We start from the raw sequence: 18,536 nt of genomic DNA, 5'->3' as shown, positions 1-18,536 counted from the left end.
GTAGATTTTTTTTTTTCATTTAAGGTATAATCTGCATGCAGTGCAAGGCACAACTCTTCTATAGTTTGAGAAGTCCTGACAAATGTACATACCATATAACCCACATCCCTATCAAGATATAGAGCTTTCTATCATCCCTAGAAATTCCTTCCTGAGGGGGTCTTAAAAAAATGTTTTTGATGTTTATTTTGAAAGAGCGAGCATGAGCAGGGGAGGGGTAGAGTGAGAGAGGGGTAAAGAGAAAGAATCCCAAGCAGGCTCTGTGCTGCCAGTGCAAAGCCTGACGCGGGGCTCGAACTCATGAACTGTGAGATCATGACCTGAGCCAAAATCAAGAGTTGGGTGCTTAATGGACTGAGACACCCAGGCACCCTGAGGGGGCTTTTTCTTTTTAAACAACCCCAAAGAGAGAGCTAATGAGAGCTTAAATAGGGTAGTAGCCTTGGGAATGGAAAGAAGGCATGGAGAGGCAGTGGAAGGAGAGTCCAAAGGAGAATCATTAGGTGTGGGAGATGAGAATCTAGAAGAATGCTAATAGCAGAGCCACTAAAACAAGATTGGGAGAGAAGTCTGGGTTGTTACCGATGGGATGGAAGGAAAAAAAGGAATGAGTACAGTATTGGGTGTGTTGATCTGAGGTGCTGGTCAAACATGTAGGTGGAGATACCAAGTAGGCAGTTGTATCTAGAGTTTGTGAGGGCATTCAGAGCTCAACTGCATCAAATACCAGAGAGATGCTAAAGAGGACAATGGAAAGACGCCTGGGTGGCTCAGTTGGTTAATCGTCCACACTTCTGATTTTGGCTCAGGTCATGATCTCACGTGAGATTGAGTCCCACGTCGGGCTCTGTGCTAACAGCCCAGAGCCTGCTTGGGATTCTCTCTCTCCCTCTCTCCCTCTCTCCCCATCCCGTACTCTTGCTCTCTCTCTCTCAAACATTAAAGAAGTAAGACAAGGGACCAAGAAATGACCCAAGAATTTGGTGACTTTGAGCTCACTGATAACTTTTTGAGGGAGCAGAATTCAGATGCCAAGGCCTGAGTGGGCAGTGAGGGTTTGAATCATGCAGAAGGGGACTGATTGCATTGCCCGAAATAATTTAAAACCCCTCTTAAAAACTGAAGTCCCTTGGGGTGCCTGACTGGCTGGTATTGGAGTTGAGTTCAAGCCCCACATTGGGCAAGATAAATAAAAATAAAAACTGAGGTCTTTGCATAAACAAAAGGGAGCTGCCCTTTTGACAAACTTGTTGATGAAGGGAGGAAGGAGATGTTGGTGTCAGGAAATGATCAGGGATTCACCCTATCCTTACAGGAAAATACCTCCTGACTCTGAAATTAACTTTCCAAAGGACAGGGAGATGGTACAGCTAGCTACCTGTCTCCTTTTGGATATATGACCTCCAGAAATTCAAGCTGAAGGGCTGGAAGTGGGAGAGGGATGCCATCTCTAACAACTGCTGGGGGGATGGGGGGCAGCCAGACACTGCCAGGACAGGTGTGAAGAGACCTATCTTAAGAGTAAAGGGCAGAGAACAAACACGCTGGACTCAGGCAATAATGGGTTTGAATCTTGTCTCTGTCGCCACCTAGCTAGAAGACCTTGGGCAAGTTACTTAACCTGAGCACCCAGCTCCTCGTCTGTAAAATGGAAACAATTATGCCTACCTTTCAGGGTGGTTTTGAGAATTACAGACAAGTGACTGGCACACAATAGGTCATCATAAGTGGGTGCTATTCAGTGATCCAGCCTCTCACTAAGGGACAGAACGGCAAACGGAGGGGTCAAAATCCGCAACCTCACGATCTTAGAGGGTAGGGAGGGCTCCCAGCGGCCTCCTCCCTCCAGGAGGTGGGGACAAGGTGGAGGAAGGGCTGCTGGAGGAGGAGCTGGCGCGTTGCTACCCGCCCCGTCCCGTCCAGTACAGCCTGGGCGCCGAGGGAACCGCTGTCCTAGCCGCCGCCACCCGAACAGCCTGTCCTGGTGCCCCGTGCCCTGCCCCGCGTCCAGTCATGACCCTGCGCCCCTCGCTACTCCCGCTCCGTCTGCTGCTGCTGCTGCTGCTGCTCAGTGGGGCGGTGTGCTGGGCTGAGGCTGGGTTCGAAACCGAAAGTCCCGTCCGGACCCTCCAAGTGGAGACCCTGGTGAGGAGAGAGTGTCCTGGGGCTGCGGTAGCTGGGCCTGGGGAGGGAATGAAGGGGTCTAAACGAACCTGGGAGCGGGTAGGCGAGCAAGTGTGGGAACTGAGTTGGGGGGTGGGTACCGGGTCTAGGGACAGGAACGGACCTTTGGAGGATCCTGCGTGACTCCTGTAGTCCGATCATAGGTGGAGCCCCCTGAGCCTTGCGCGGAGCCCGCTGCCTTTGGAGACACGCTGCACATACACTACACGGTGAGGGATCTGGGGGGCCGGGGCGGGGCCTGGGAGGGGGCGGCGCCCTGCTGGAACACGTCAGCGTTGGCTGGGACACGTGGCAAGCGGTTCGGGAGTAAGTTGGGGCTCTGGGGTCGTCGAGCACGTGGCGGGGGGAGGGGCGCTCTTCTTCCCGGCCCATTTCCCCTCCCAGCTCTTCCGCCAGTTCCGTCCCGGTGTGGGGAAGAGTAGGGTGGGGAGATCTCCGAGAAGTGCCAGCCCTTCGGGGCTTCCTGTTGCTTTCTGCCCTGAGGGGAATGCTGGGCTGCAGCTGCCAGGGGGTTGCCGCCTGGCCGCCGCTGCCCAGGGGCGCAGGTGTGTGTGGTGTGCGCCTGCTGAGAGAGAGGTACTAGGTGTGCGCTCTTGCTGCTGTCTCCCCCCAGGGCAGCTTGGTAGATGGACGCATTATTGACACTTCCCTGACCAGAGATCCTCTGGTTATAGAACTTGGCCAAAAGCAGGTGATCCCAGGTATGTGACCTGCGCCTCCCATTTTACGTCTCCTAACTTAAGCTTTCCTTAGCCTCTTCGATCTCTAAGTTACCTTGGAAGTGCCCCCACGACTCTCCCAGTCACGTCCTCAGGTTCAAACCCCACTTCTAACACTGCTTTTGCCTCACACCCCACTGGCAACCAGGCAGTTGAGAAAGGGGGAGCTCAGTTGAGGGTCAAAGGGAGCCTTGGGATTTGGGGAATGTAGGTAGCTTCCTGTTCAGTTGTGTCTTCTTCCTCAAGGTCTGGAGCAGAGCCTTCTAGACATGTGTGTGGGGTGAGTATCTGGGCAGGGGCGGGCTTGGGTACCCCCCTAGCATGGGTGGAGGTTTACTTTGCTATTCTTGTTCTTAGAGGGGGCAGAAGAATGTGGATAAAGGCTTTGCACTGGGCGGGTCCAGGTCATTGGGACCCCTAAGGGCATCCAAAGCCATTTTGCCTATCTGGCTGTGGGTTTTGTTGGAGGAGTTGAGGCATGTGGGGGACCTTTCCTGGTCAACCTACTGAGTGCTCAGTGGGAAAGTTCATGTTTTGGGGTGAATATCCAGAGAGTTTTGCTGGTGGGGCTTCAGATGGATTGAGGCCACTGGCCCACCTGGTCCCACCTCTAGCTGTGATTCACATTCCTTCCATCAGAGAGAAGCGAAGGGCAACCATTCCTTCTCACTTGGCCTATGGAAAAAGGGGATTTCCACCGTCCATCCCAGGTAATCTGACTAGGCCTCTCTCTCAGGTAATCCAAATACCCAGTCCCTCAGAGCTACAAGGAGCTGTACACTTTGTCTGGAGCTTGAGAAGGTCTAAACCCAGTTTGCTGAAAAGGACAGGGGCGGCCAGGGACTCCTGCAGGGCCACTGTTTTCCTCTTCAGGTCACCAACAGGGACTAGAGACATATAACCTGTTAGGCCACCTGGCTTGCCCTCTAGCAGACAGCAACTTTATAGGGAGGAGACACCTGCTTGAACCACTTGGGTCTGTTGCCTGTGCTACCCCTTTCAGAACTCTAGACCTTTCTCCTGCCGCTTCTCCACAACTCCAACCTGTGTCGTTTGTGCAGCTGGCATGGCTTCTCACCACACCTCTACCCTTCCTTTCAGCCTCCATCAGGAAAGAGACAGTAAAAATTATCAGTCAAGTAATTCAAGACAAAGCAAAACAAAAAACAACTTGTAAAAGGCAAGCCTACCCTATAACTTCAAAAGCTGTCACAGGTCACTGCTGATATCTATACTTGAAGATCTGAGGCTGGACAGATTTCCTAAGATGCAGATCTCTTGCTTTGGGTTATAACAAATGCTCTGTTGGCTAAAAGGTTTTGTCCTTCAGAGTATTAGTATAAAAGTTCTTATCCCAGTTACAACTGAGAGGGAAAACCGGAAAGAGGGTCATGGAACTAAAGAGAAACTCTTTTACCCGAAGCTCTTTAATCTCCCCATTTCCAGTGTTTGTATTTCTCCCCTGACTCACCCCTGTTCATTCCCTGGCTCCTTACTTCTTAAGCCACCTCCTTCTTCCTCTCCAGCTCTTATGTTGAAACATCTATGTTTTCTTAGTAACAGTCACATCAGTGTGCTCATTGGTTGGTGCAATTTTAAAACATCTAGGTTAAATTCAATTAATTTCAGGCCTGCAAAGATTCTATCGATGTGGCTGTTTGGAAATGGAGTCATTAGTATAGAGGTTCTCTCACTTATAAATGGAGAACACCCTGTGGGAAGTTTCCCTGTGCTATCAAAAACCTGTCCGTGAACACAAGCCACACTTGTAGATTTGGGGCGAACATAACTACCAATAGACTCTGTTCATAACTCTTCTCTACTTTTGTCTAAAGGAACTCAACACATTTAAATCTTGCCAGCTTCATAGTTGTTGCTCTGGTGTGGCCTGCCCTTCCCCTGCTTTCATTTAGATTCTGAGCCCTGGATAAAATGCAGAGATTCTAACCCTCACCTCCTCTCTGCCTCCAGCGGATGCAGTGCTGCAGTTTGATGTGGAGCTGATTGCACTGATCCGAGCCAACTACTGGCAAAAGCTGGTGAAGGGCATTTTGCCTCTGGTAGGCATGGCCATGGTGCCAGCCCTCCTGGGCCTCATTGGGTATCACCTATACAAAAAGGCCACCAGACCTAAAGTCTCCAAAAAGAAGCTCAAGGAAGAGAAACGAAACAAGAGCAAAAAGAAATAATAAATAATTTTTAAAAATTTCTTTGTATTCTTCACCTGATACTTTCTGGGGCTACTTCTGTAAGTGGGAATGAGGAAAAGGGCTGGGGAAAAAGGCATTCTGAGTTGGATCTTGCCTGATGGGGTGTTTGAAGGCTTTGGATCACCTCTGCCTTTGCCTCTTCCTCCCGTCCTAACTTCCTGCCAAGGACCTGCTCTTGAGTCTTCCCATAGGATCTGTACCTCCCGAAGGTATGGGTGTTGGCCCCCACAGTGCCCAGACTTCCAAGAAGCAATGCTTCCTGGAGCAATGAGCCTCTGATGTTTGCCTAGCTATTAGCTCCACTCTGTGGGGCCACTGTATTCCTAGTGTCTTCCAGTGAGACTGCTCTGTTCAATATGGGGAAAATATAAAGAGCTCACAAACCCCATGGAAAATTTTAATAGCAAAGTCCTTGGGTCTCTCAAAAAATCATTTGGGATTTGAAAAGAGATTTACTCCTTGTATCACAGGATATGGGAGATCACGTGGGCTGCCTCAATGATGTTGTAAGTGGTTGGAGGTTGCTTGTCACCTGGCTGGGTGGTCGGTGTGGACAACAGCTGGGGTAAGTTGCTTCGATGGTTGACGATAAAGAGTGGGTTGAGCTGGCTCAGCACTTCATCACTCACCGAGATGCCATCCAAGTACTGCTTCAGCATCTCTCGCAACTTGCCGTTGATTTCTAACAACTGGGCGCGTCTCTGCTGGAGGCTCAGTTGTTCCAGTTTCACTTTGTTGTACCTTTTCCAGAAATTCTCCATCCCTGTATAGTTCACGATCACCTGGGAGTTGAGTTAAAGGGACAAGGTACGTGGTGGGGCCCATTAGCAAATGTAAGCCCAGTGGCCCATCATCTCCAACCTTGGGTGATGGCCTCTGGGGCCCTAGGAACTTTACCTTTGAGAGCTCCTCAGTAAGCTCCTCTCGGTAAATTTCTTCTATCTCCGCCTGCTCCTTGGGAGTCAATACTGACGAATAGAAAGGTAGCACTTTTTCTTCCTCTGTTTCAAATTTCCTACATATTTCAGCAAGTTTCAGGATCTTTTCACCCTATCGGAAGCATGAAGAGACCTTTTATTAGGAAAGGGGGTGGGGAGGGGAAATAGTGGAGTTGGTTCCCCTGCTTGAACCCAGGGAAGTATGCATCCAAATGTGACATGAGAGTAATAAATACATCTAACAGGCTCTTCACTAGGTGCCAAGCACTATTCCAAGTATTTATATACTTGGAATATATATACACATATACACATATATATATGTGTGTGTGTGTGTGTGTGTGTATACATAAATATGTGTGTATATATATGTATGTGTGTATATATATGTATGTGTGTATATATATATATATATATATACACACACACATATATATGTATTTTTTTTTCAACGTTTATTTATTTTTGGGACAGAGAGAGACAGAGCATGAATGGGGGAGGGGCAGAGAGAGAGGGAGACACAGAATCGGAAACAGGCTCCAGGCTCCGAGCCATCAGCCCAGAGCCTGACGCGGGGCTCGAACTCACGGACCGCGAGATCGTGACCTGGCTGAAGTCGGACGCTTAACCGACTGCGCCACCCAGGCGCCCCTGTATTTTTTTTTTTTTTTTTTTTTGAGAGAGCAAGCAGTGGAGGGCCAGAGGGAGAGGGAAAGAAAGAATCTTAATCAGGTTCCATGCCCAGCATGAGCCCAATGTGGGGCTCAATCTCCTGACTGAGATCATGACGTGAGCCGAAATTAAGAGTCGGACGCTTAACTAACTGAGCCACCCAGGCACCCCTTAATTCATTTAACTTAAAATGTGAGGGGGGGCACCTGGGTGGCTCAGTTGGTTAAGTTTCTGACTTTGGGTCCGGTCATGACCTCGTGGTTCATGAGTTTGAGCCCCACATTGGACTGTCAGCACAGAACCTGCTTTGGCCCCCTGTTCTCCACCCTCCTCTGCCCCTCCCCTGCTTGTGCTCTCTCTGTGTCTCTGTCAAAATAAATAAATAAGCTTTAAAAATAAAATAAGGTAAAATAAAATGTGAGAGGGGAGGAAACATGGAATAAAAAAGGTACTCAGGCAGGAAGCAGGAGAAAGCCCTCTACCTTTCTCAAACCCGTTTCACTTCGCAGGAGCCAAGTTTCTTGGTTTTGTTTTGACTGCCCTTTCCCCTTCGTTACCTTATCAACAATCTTTCTCAGGGCCTTGAGGGTGGCATTACTTTCCAAAGTAAGTTTGACCAAGTTTTCCTGTGATATTTCCCGGGCGTGACTCCTTTGGGCCTTAAGTTTTCGCAGTTGTGCAAGGACCAGCTCCTTGTCCTTACGAATGTACTGGTTCCGGTCTTCATTCTCATGGCTGTGCGCCATGATCTTGCCTCTTAAAATAATTATGGAGTCCTGGAGGAACAGAATAGATTAGAGTAAACTCTTGCCTGGCTGAAGGTCTACAACGAGACAGGCAAAAGGACCATCCGGGGACTGAAATCCAGGGATATCACCTTTCCCCAGCCAGGGGTCCAGTAGAAATTGGGGGATGAATAGGGGATAACGGAGCAGTGAAAGCAGTGAGTATTTCCAGTTGGCTGCACTAACCTGTAATTTCTGTATTTTTTTCATCTGTGCTTCAATCTCTTTGGAGCTTCTTTCATCTTTCACCTTCAGAGTCTCAAAGGCAATCTTTTGATCCTCTGTGGCATCAGTATAATTCTTGAGTGCATCCTGGAACCTTCTCCACAGATCTTCTACTGTATTCTCCAGGTGCAGTCTTAGAAAATGCTTCTCTTCTAAATTCTAGGAAGTGGTGCCAAAATAGCCAGTGCTTGGAATTACCCTATTAGTGCCCTTTTACTGCCTCCAGCAACCTCATCCTCTTCAACTGTTTGTAACATAGTAGGGTGCAGAGGTCGCCAATGAAAATGCCTACAAAGACCAGGCAGATGTTATAAATACGTGCTGTATGCTAGATGAGGCCTGTGGTGAACCAGAGAGGAAATGCTCCACGGGGGGTTGGGAGTAGTGGCCTATCTGCCCGGCTTCCCATGAATGTCCCCATTTGGAAACGTGGCCCAGTGTTACCAGATCTTTTCTCAAGGCGAGCTAAATTTAGGATTTTTATGTGAAACCTTTCAATTTTTAAATGTAGGAAGCTTATTTTAAAATTTACAAGGGGCACCTGGGTGGCTCAGTCAGTTGAGTGTCCGACTTCAGCTCATGTCATGATCTCGTGGCTTGTGGGTCCAAGCCCCGCATCGGGCTCTGTGCTGATAGCTCAGAGCCTGGAGCCTGCTTTGGATTTTGTGTCTCCCTCTCTCTCTGCCCCTCCCTGACTCACACACTGTCTCTCTCTCTCTCTCTCTCTCTCTCTCTCTCTCAATAAACATTAAAAAACTTTTTTTTTAATTTACAAAACATTGTGGGGCAAAATAAAAACAAAGAACCCCATGCCCAAACCCAGGTCTGCAGGATAGCTAACTTTGTAGCCTCCAGGATGGTGGAAAGCACTTTGGGGCCAAGGGCAGAACTGGATTCTCCTCCTGGCTGTACCACAAAGCAGCAGCATAACCTTGGTGGGTCATTTTACTTCTTTGGGCCTCAGTTTCTTTCACAGATCACCCCTGTGATTTCTCTCTTGACTGTGTTGATTAGGGGTCTCTACGAGCTCCAGTGGCCTTGAGCATTTTTTCTCCCTTCTCTCCCAGCTCTTGCCCAGCTGCTCTCCCTCCATACCTTGTTTTTGAGATCATCCCACATGCTCTGGAACTCCAGCTTACTTTCATACTCAGAATCTATATAGTTCTGCTCCATGGCCATGAAGACATCTTGTAGGTAGTGAATCTCCTTTTCATGCTGGTCAATGATTGTCTTCCTGTGGGAGACAAGACACTGTCCCTGCACTGAGGGATAAAGCATATGGACCAATAATGACAACTCAAAGCAGTATGTGGTAAAACTGTACAAATAGTATAAATTCCTAGGTAAACAGAGAGAGGGTGGGCCCTATTCTTTTTGGGATCAGAAAGAATGAATAAGATTGTTTTGATTTTTGAGCAGGCAGTCCATTTATATGATACAACAAGTGAAAAAGTACAAAAGATTTCAGTGAGAAGTCTCCATCCCATCCCTGATCCCTACCAGATGGGTTGGATCTTGATAGCTGAAAGTAGGTGGTGAGGGTGTTACAGATAGGGACCTGGCATGGCTGTAGGGAAGCTAAATCCACAAGCTTAAACACATGTTAGTTTAGAAGGAACTCAGGAGAGGGGCACCTAGGTGGCTCAGTCGGCTAACTGTCTGACTCTTGATCTCAGCTCAGGTCTTGATCTCAGGGTTGTGAGTTCAAGCCCCACGCTGGGCTCCGCACTGGGGGTGAAACCTACTTAAAAAAAAAAAAAGAAAAAGAAGGGACTCAGGATCTTCTCTGCTGGGGTCATATCATAAGCAAGGTGGGATGCTCCATGGTGCTGGCTTATAGATAGCTCCTTGACACAGGCTCTGCATACTCTCCTGGACTCAATCCCTCAGTCCTCTTAGGCCCCCATACCTTTCTGTCTCAAACTCTTTGGTTAGGGCCTCCAGTTCCATGTTGTAACTTTCCTCTAGGAGGTTGAGCCGGCTTCTCTGCAGGGCTAAAAGCTGATCGATGCTGTGCAGGTGGCTGCGCAGGGCATGGGCGTACTGCTCCTCGGCTTCTGACAGGTCCGTGGCTAAAGACTGGGTAGGAAACAGGGAGTTACCTTTTTGGCTGAATGGCATCCGTGTGAGAAAATAAAAATGTATTCAGCTGGTCAGCTGGATGGCACGAACGGCATTTTCCCCTAGCTCCTGACGCCAGCTCTTTGGCGCCAAGGGTGCTGTTCTCCCACTCATGAATAGAAAGTAAGAGTGACATCCGGGAACCCCAGGTAGCCTGCCAGTGTCCTAGGGACAAAAGACATTTACAGTGAGGCTCCAAGATGTGAGGCAGAAGAGAAACAAGTAGAACCAAGGGTATCTTGTCATACAACATAGCAAAGCAGCTATGGAAGACCAATAGGGTCACGTCAAAGGGATTCAGGAGCCCGACAGAAGTGGCTCCCTGTGGCAGAGGACGTCTTCTAAAGATCCGCACAGCAATATCTCCTATCCTACAATCTGCAATGTGACCTTGCCACTCCTCCAGCAGGAGGTATTACCTTCTTCCATCTCCTTGAATTTGGGCAGACACCGTCACTACTTGGACCATGAGAACATAGTGGAAATGACACTGCGCCAGTTCCAGGCATAGCCCTTACATGGCCCGGCAGCTTCTGCTTCCTGCCGCTTGGAATGCTTGTTCTTGGGACACTCCCTCCAGGGACCCGGCCATTACGTTGTGAGAAGGGCAGTGCCCGGGAAGGGGCCATGTTAAGGCATTCTGGTCAGCAGTTCAGCTGAGCTCCCAGCTGACTCTCTGAATCAACCGCCAGCCACCTTAGACATCCAGCCCAGTCCAGCCTTCAGAAGATTGTAGCCCCAACCGACATCTGACTGAAAACTGTAGGGGACATACTGAGCAGGAACCACCTGGGTGAACGAAGTCGACGGATCGTGAGAAATAATAAAAGAAATTGTTCTAAGTCACTGATTTAGGAGTGGTTTGTTATGTAGTAATAGATAGCTGGAACACTTCCACTGGCGAGAAAGGGGACAGTGTGAGCATCAATAAGGATAAAAACTATGATGAACTGAAAAGATATCAATTATCTTTGATTATGAATTCATAAGCATACTTAAAAAAATGGTTACCTTTGGAGGATACCAGACAACTCATTCCTTTTTTAATTTTTTTAATGGCATTTAAAGGGCAGAGAAAGAATTAAGCATTTATGCTACCTTTATTATATAAGCTGTACCTCTTGGTCACTGAATGGTAAATGACCAAGGTATCTCTTTATAGAAGTATTCAAGCTAATAAATGAAAAAGGAATGACATTATTAGAAAATCAGCATTTTGTAACCCCCAGTGAATTAAAAGAGAAACAACAAATGCTAACTTCACAAAAAGAGGGGCGCCTGGGTGGCTCAGTCCATCAAGCACCCGACTCTTGATTTTGGCTCAGGTCACGGTTCGTGAGATCGAGCCCTGCGTTGGGCTCTGCGCTGACAGTGCAAGTCTGTTTGGGATTCTCTCTCTCTGCCCCTCCGCTCACATGCGCATGCGCCCTCTCTCTCTCAAATAAAAATTTTTTAAAAATCACAAGAAGAGATTACCAGATGCATGTGCTTCCTGGATGGAAGAATACAACACCTCTAAACTAGATCTAATTACAAGATACAGGAAATACAGAAAACAAAGTAACATTTTATAATACAGAATACTATGCAGTTGTTTTAAGAAAAGAGAGAGAGAGAGAAGCTCTTTATGGACTAATGTGGAATAGTCCCTAGGATATATTGCTCAGTGAAAAAGGGGAAAAACAGGATGTAGGACTATAATTTGTACAAAAAAAAAGTTTACTTGTGGGGCGCCTGGGTGGCTCATTCGGTAAGCATCTGACTTCAGCTCGGGTCATGATCTTGTGGTTCGTGAGTTTGAGCCCCACACTGGGCTTCGTGCTGACAGCTCAGAGCCTGGAGCCTGCTTCAGATTCTGTGTCTCCCTCTCTCTCTGCCCCTCCCTCCCTCTCTCTCTCTGTCAAAAATAAACATAAAAAAAAAAAAAAAGGTTTACTCATGAAATTAAAATGATTAAGGCACTAGGTGGCTGAAGTCACTGGTGGGAGGGGACTTTTCTCTCTTTCACTTTATCTTTTGAATTTTGAATAATGAGTGAAATGCCTATTCGAAAAAGTAAAACAAATTACAATTAAAGTGAATGAAACACAAAAAGGATTTAGTAAGTGCCCACATGATCCAGGCACCTTGAGCCATGCATTGTAAGCTGCCACAGCCTCTATGCAAAGCTGGCTCTTACCTTGTATGTTTGGGATGAGAAAGGATCTTATGGAATAGGTGCTGATAATGGAGGCCTCTTCACTCACTCAACAGATGATTGCTGAACCTGTCATGTACCGGCACCGTGCTGGAGGCCAAGGATTCAGGGATGAAAAGACATGCATATTGCCCCCAAAGGAGCTTGCAGTCGTGTAGTAGGAAAGGTGTTAGATAAACAGAAAATTACAGTGTAACATGGAAATTGCTACGAGGTCAATGATGTACCTGTGACAGTGGGATATAAAAGGCTGAGTGCCTGTGTCTAAGAGCACAGGGGGAGGCTTCACAGGACACATGTCATTTGTATCACTCCTGAAGGAGGAGTGAGAGTTTGCCAGGAAGACTGAAGAGATGGGGAAAAGAGAATTCCAAATAGAGGGAACAGCATGTGCAAAATCACAGGTAAGAAACAAGGAAAAGTACGGGCAGAGGCCAGAACATGTAGGGCTTTGATGTTTTTTTCCCTGGAGTTTGGATTTTTTTCTGTGGAAGAAAGAAGCCACTAAAATTTAAGCAGTGGAGTACCAGGATCGGATTTTTGTTTCAAAAAGATAATCCCGGGGCACCTGGGCAGCTCAGTTGGTTGAGCGTCAGACTTTGGCTCAGGTTATGATCTTGCAGTTCGTGAGTTCGATCCCCACATCAGGTTCACTGCTGTCAGCGCAGAGCCCGCTTCAGATCCTCTGTCCCCCTATCTCTGCCCGTCCCTCACTTGTGCTCTTTCTCAAAAATAAATGAACATTAAAAAAAATAAATAAAAAGATAATCCTGGTAGTTGTGTAGACAGTCACCTGGAGGTGGCTGGGCATGAAAGGCTGGAAGATAGGGGCCTAGTGCAACAGTCCATATGAGAGAAAGTGCCCAGGTCTCAACTGCAGCAGGACAGGGGGGAAGGAGAGCAGGATGTGGCTTTGAAAAGTACTTCAGCAGAAGGTTTATACAAAACTTAGTGAAAGAAGTCAGGGATGGAGGCAAACCCTAGGATGATTCCCGGATTTCTCTGTTGAGTGGTCTGGTGAATGGCAGGGACCACCTGAATAGAGAGTAAGGAAGACCAGATTGTGGAAAAATTGCTCTGGGCCTGCCCAGGGAAGGGGGAACTCCTTAGTTCAGTTGTGAGGACAATGCACCAACCAGGAACGGATATCTAGGAATCTTGAATAGAAGGATGTGGAATTCATGAAAGAAATCCAGACTGGTGTTACAGACCAGGAAGTCACTGACATAAAAGTTGTATTTAAAACCAGGGTATTGGGGCGCCTGGGTGGCTCAGTCGGTTAAGCGGCCGACTTCGGCTCAGGTCATGATCTCGCGGTCCGTGGGTTCGAGCCCCGCGTGGGGCTCTGTGCTGACAGCTCAGAGCCTGGAGCCTGTTTCAGATTCTGTGTCTTCCTCTCTGACCCTCCCCTGTTCATGCTCTGTCTCTCTCTGTCTCAAAAATAAATAAACGTTAAAAAAATTAAAAAATAAAAATAAAAATAAATAAAACCAGGGTATTGTGTACAACTCTCTAGACCTTAGATACCCGGTTAAAGGGTGAGATGGCCAGACTCAGAAACCTGGGAGATGCTCAAGTTCAGGAGATGGAGAGAGGAAGATAAACTCACCAAGGGGACTGGATGTATATATCCCAGAAGCAGGAGAGAAACCATGAGAGAATGGTGTCATGGAAACCAAAGGGGAGTTTCAAGAAGGAAGGCATGACCAAGAGTATCAGCGCTACAGAGAAGTCAGGTTAGGAGATGACGAAATGATGAACAGTGGCCATGATTTGGGCCTGGTAGTCTTTACAAGAGCAGCTTCCTAGGGAAGGATGGAAATCAGATGTGGGATGCCGGATAAATGAAAAGTGAAGTGGAGATAGCAGGTGAGGATCACTAACATTTGCACATTTAACATGTGTAGGTTCGGTTATTCAGGAATGACCCCGAAGGTGCATAATATTAGCAATATGTGATTTACCTAAGTCAAGGACTGTAATCGTTTGCTACAAAGCTGGAAGCTAACTGATGGAAGGGGGAGCCTGGCCACTGCTCAGCATCCCTAAATGAACCCTGCTGGTTCTCCTCTCAGCAGGTATTTGATAACTCCCAGTAAGTGTCGGAAGAAGTCACGTAAAAAGCCACAAGGTGGGGGCGCCTGGGTGGCTCAGTCAGTTAAGTGTCCGACTTTGGTTCAGGTCATGATCTCGCAGTTCACGAGTTTGAGCCCTGCATGGGCTCTCTGCTGTCAGCACAGAGCCTGCTTCAGATCTTCTGTCCCCCTCTCTTTTCCCCTCCCCACCCTCAAAAATAAATAAACATTTAAAAGAAGGCCATAAGGTATAACTGGTGGGGTGAGGAATTCTAATGTATAATGGTTTTTATAAATCTGGAGACTCCTAATATGTATCGCTTGAAGCTTGCCCAGGCCTACTAATTTTTTTTTTCCCCCAAGAGTTAGGCTGTGAAGGAGAGATGTGTGTTTGCAAGAGGGGGCATGCCAGGCTGACAATGTATATTTTGCTCTTATGTGGGATTTCTGTTGTTGTTTTCAGATAGAAAAGTCTAAGTAAGAGTCAGTAAACAGAGGTTAAAAATAGGATAAAAGAAGGGATAGAGCAAAATCCCTTAGAAAAAAGGATGGTATGTGGGGCGCCTGGGTGGCTCAGTCGGTTAAATGTCTGACTCTTGATTTTGGCTGAGGTCATGATCTCATGGTTTGTGGGTTCGAGCCCCCTGTGGGGCTCTCTGCTGACAGCATGGAGCCTGCTTGGGACTCTCTCTCCCTCTCCCTCTGCCCCTACCCCACTCGCTCAATGCAGATGTTGTCTTTCTCTCTCTCAAAAATAAAGAAATAAAATTAAAAAGAAAAAAGATGATATGGACTCAACTCAAGAATCGTCCAAGAGCATAAGGATGGTTGATTGAGTTGCTTAGAGATCCACAACTACTCTTACCCATGGGGATCTCAATCTCATCCAAGGCCATTGAACTTGAATCAAAGAGGCCCAACAGAATTCGGTTAAATAAAGCACTGGAGTGGGAATCAAGAAACTCATGCTCTGGTTCCAGCTCTCTCACTGACTAGCTGTGTCACCTTGGGCAAGTCAGTTCCCTTCTCTGGAATTGAGGCTTCTCACATTGAAATGAAGACACGGGACTAAGTTTAAGTCATTGGGTGATGTCTGCTGTGCCTTACAACTCTAATATTGTATAGTGCTGTTTTTAGGCAGTAGATAACCAAAGAAAATGGCTATGCTGAGGGGTGGGGAGAGGGATGACAGCCCAGTATTCTATTTTTCATTTCAGTGAAAACTGGTATTACCAATAGCCGGCTTCATCACGGCCTGCATCTTGTAAGGGCTTTAAGACTGAAAAATAAATGGGGGGGCCTGGGTGACTCAGTCGGTTCGGTTAAGCAACTGATTCTGGATATCAGCTCAGGTCACGATCTCACAAGGATCATGGTTGGTGAGATGGGGTTCTGGGCTGGGCTCTGCACTGACAGTGAGGAGTCGGCTTGGGATTCTCTCTCCCCCTCTCTCTCCAAATAAATAAAAATTTAAAAAACTATTAAAATAAAAGATGGACAGGGGCGCCTGGGTGGCGTAGTGGGTTAAGCGTCCGACTTCAGCCAGGTCACGATCTCGCGGTCCGGGAGTTTGAGCCCCGCGTCGGGCTCTGGGCTGATGGCTCAGAGCCTGGAGCCTGTTTCCGTTTCTGTGTCTCCCTCTCTCTCTGCCCCTCGCCCGTTCATGCTCTGTCTCTCTCTGTCCCAAAAATAAATAAATGTTGAAAAAAAAATAAATAAAAGATGGACAAATGAATTCAGTAGGCCCATTGTATTAAGAGGTCAGGGCAGCCAGGTTCAAGTGTTTCCTTGGGAAGAGTGCCTACCTTGATGACACTGTCCTTGCAGTCCACCACTCGTTCAAACGTTTGGCTGAGGATCTCAATGTCCTTATGCAGCTCTCTGGTCTTGACTTCCCTAAGGACAGTTCTCCACTGTGTGTTAATCTTGTAAAGGTTCAGAGCACTGTTGTGCTCCTCCTTGGCCAGCTTGTCCTGTGTGAAGGAATAAATACACCCCCAGGAGGTCAGGGCCTAAAGCCCTGTTACAGTAAAATGAACAAGATTACTTACTTTTTAATTAATTAATTAATTAATTAATTAAAAAGGGGCGCCTGGGTGACTCAGTCGGTTAAGCATCTGACTCTTAATTTCGGCTCAGGTCATCTCAAGGTTCATGGGTTGGATCCCTGAATAGGGCTCATGGTGGAGCTCGGAACCTGCTTGGGATTCTCTGTCTCCCTCTTGCTCTCTCTGTCCTTCCCCCACTCAACCCCCCCCCCCAAAAAAAAATAAATAAACTTTGAAAAAACGAACAAGATCACAGTTTGTCAACCGACACCTTGCCTTTTGTCTTTTTCTAAGGGACCAAATTTCCTGATGACTAACACTCAGGGAATTCCCATTCTCTTTTTGGGGATAGTCTGAAGTAAGACAGGAACAGCCTGATGGCACTTTAGGGAGGGCAAGGGTGAATTTCCTTCAGGTGAAGACATCAAAGCAGGATGTTGTTTGTAATGACATATCTCCGGGGAGTATATCAGAATTTCAGACAAGCTCGGACAGCTAATAACACCTACTGTCCTGGTCTGGGGCCCAGTTGTGCCATTAACCTCCTTACCCTTTGACCCCTCTGTACTTCACAAAGAACTGGTTCCTTCCCCGACAATGTTGCCAGAAATCTAAGTATATTTGGTTCTCAAGGTTTCCGGAGGAGAGGAGGCCAGCATGAAAATGAGGCTGCCGCAACGAGAGGATCAAGGCAACAGGGCTGGTGTAGGGAGTGGGTGGGGTTGGGCAGAGAGTAATGCATGAAGCCATCACCTTCAAGAACTGGCTCAGGAGCCTCTCTTTCTTCTTGGCCATCTCCTCCTCTGCCAGCAACTTCTGCTGAAACAGAAGCAGCTGCTCCTCATCCGACAGGGGCATCTTGGCCTTTTTCCCTTTCTTAGACATAGCTGGGCGGGGGACCGTGTCTAAGCAACGATCCTCGGTCTGCTTTGGAGAGCTTTACAGGAGGTAGGAGGAAAGTACCCCAGGACAGGGCCTTCTGAACTACCCCTGCATGGTAGCGGGGACCTTAGATCTCAGTCTTTCCGCAAGAGAGAGAGCGCCTGGGATCTTGGTGAGGCTGGGATCTGGAGCCAAAAGACGCATATCCGTTTCCTAGCAACGGGGCTGTCACTAAGATGGCGTTGTGAAAGGCTAGGAGTAGGGACCCTGGTGGAGCGCCGTCTGCTGGCTGGAGGACCGCGGTCAGTTTTTGAGAGATGGTTGTTTTACTTATCAAAAGCCGTGGCCTCCTCACTGAAAGTTTTTAAGCCTTTTAAAACGTTGGTGGGGGGGGGGGGTTGTTTTTCATAGAATGGCCATATTTTAGCATACAGATAATAACACATTTTGGAGAGAATGTGGAGATACCCTTGTACATTGCTGGTAGGAATGTAAAACAGTGCAGCCGCGTTGGAAAACGGTTTGGCAATTTCTTAAAATGTTAAACATAAATTTACTGTGTGATCCAGAAATTTCACTCTTACCTATCAATCTAAGAGAAGTGGGAATGTATCCACACAAAGACTTGCACAGAAATGTTCTTAGCAGCAATACTCATAATAACCTCATCGGAAATAACCCAAATGTCCACTGACATGTGAATGATAGACAAAATATGCTCTTTTCATACAATGGAATACTATTCAACAATAAAAATAAACAAATTACGGATGCATACTACCATGTGGATGAACTACAAAAAATGGTCAGTGAAAGGGGCCAGACATAAGAGACTACATATTGTAAGTTTCCAATTATATGAAATATCCAGAAAAGGCAAAGCTAGAACATCAGAAAGTAGACTACAAATTGCTTGGACGAGGGAGAGGGGAGATTAATATTAAATCTGCATGAGAGATCATATTGGGTTGATGAAAATGTTCCGAAATTGACTCATGTTGGGGGTGGCTGGGTGGCTCAGTCAGTTGAGTGCCCAACTCTTGGTTTTAGCTCAGGTCATGATCCCAGGATTGTGGGATCAAGACCCATGATGGGCTCTGTGCTGACTGTGGAGCCTGCTTGAATGCTCTCTCTTGCCCCCCCCCCCCACCCTGCCCTTGGCCCTTTCCCCTGTGCTCTCTCTCCTTCTAAGATAAAAAAACAAAAACAAACAAAAAAAAAACAACACCTAATTTTAAAAAAAATAAATAAAATTGATTTATGTTGGACAACTTGATAAATTTGGTTTAAAAAATCATTGAATTGCTGGGGTGCCTGAGTGGCTCAGTTGGTTAAATGTCTGACTTCTGCTCAGGTCATGATCTCATGGTTTAGGAGTTCGAAACCCCAGGTCGGGCTCTGTGCTGACAGCTCAGAGCCTCAAGCCTGCTTCCGATTCTGTATCTCCATCTCTCTCTGCCCCTCCCCCACGTGTGCTCTG

At 47.2% G+C, this 18,536-nt stretch overlaps 2 protein-coding genes across 3 annotated transcripts; one reads left to right on the top strand and one right to left on the bottom strand.

Moving 5' to 3' along the window:
• The first annotated feature begins 1,851 nt into the window (after nt 1-1,851).
• Nucleotides 1,852-5,113, top strand: FKBP11 (FKBP prolyl isomerase 11). 2 transcript variants are annotated; one of them, XM_047865510.1, is made up of 6 exons: nt 1,852-2,145; nt 2,328-2,393; nt 2,798-2,885; nt 3,150-3,183; nt 3,543-3,613; nt 4,005-4,865. In XM_047865510.1, the coding sequence occupies exons 1-6, from the start codon at nt 2,014-2,016 to the stop codon at nt 4,127-4,129; spliced, it is 516 nt and encodes a 171-aa protein (XP_047721466.1). In that variant the 5' UTR covers nt 1,852-2,013; the 3' UTR covers nt 4,130-4,865. The 2 variants fall into 2 exon arrangements, with proteins under 2 accessions (XP_047721466.1, XP_047721465.1); XM_047865509.1 differs by lacking the exon at nt 4,005-4,865 and adding an exon at nt 4,875-5,113 and having other exon boundaries at nt 1,861-2,145.
• A 381-nt stretch (nt 5,114-5,494) lies between these two features.
• CCDC65 (coiled-coil domain containing 65) lies at nt 5,495-17,269 on the bottom strand. Its single transcript, XM_047865508.1, has 8 exons — nt 16,928-17,269; nt 15,932-16,099; nt 9,643-9,812; nt 8,829-8,967; nt 7,695-7,892; nt 7,281-7,499; nt 6,011-6,163; nt 5,495-5,895 (listed from the first exon to the last, which is right to left on the bottom strand). The coding sequence occupies exons 1-8, from the start codon at nt 17,057-17,059 to the stop codon at nt 5,578-5,580; spliced, it is 1,497 nt and encodes a 498-aa protein (XP_047721464.1). The 5' UTR covers nt 17,060-17,269; the 3' UTR covers nt 5,495-5,577.
• Nucleotides 17,270-18,536: the final 1,267 nt, after the last annotated feature.

The sequence above is a fragment of the Prionailurus viverrinus genome, chromosome B4 (genome assembly GCF_022837055.1).
Source record: "Prionailurus viverrinus isolate Anna chromosome B4, UM_Priviv_1.0, whole genome shotgun sequence".
In the NCBI taxonomy this organism is placed as follows: Eukaryota; Metazoa; Chordata; class Mammalia; order Carnivora; family Felidae; genus Prionailurus; species Prionailurus viverrinus.
This window is presented reverse-complemented; position numbering and strand designations above follow the sequence as displayed.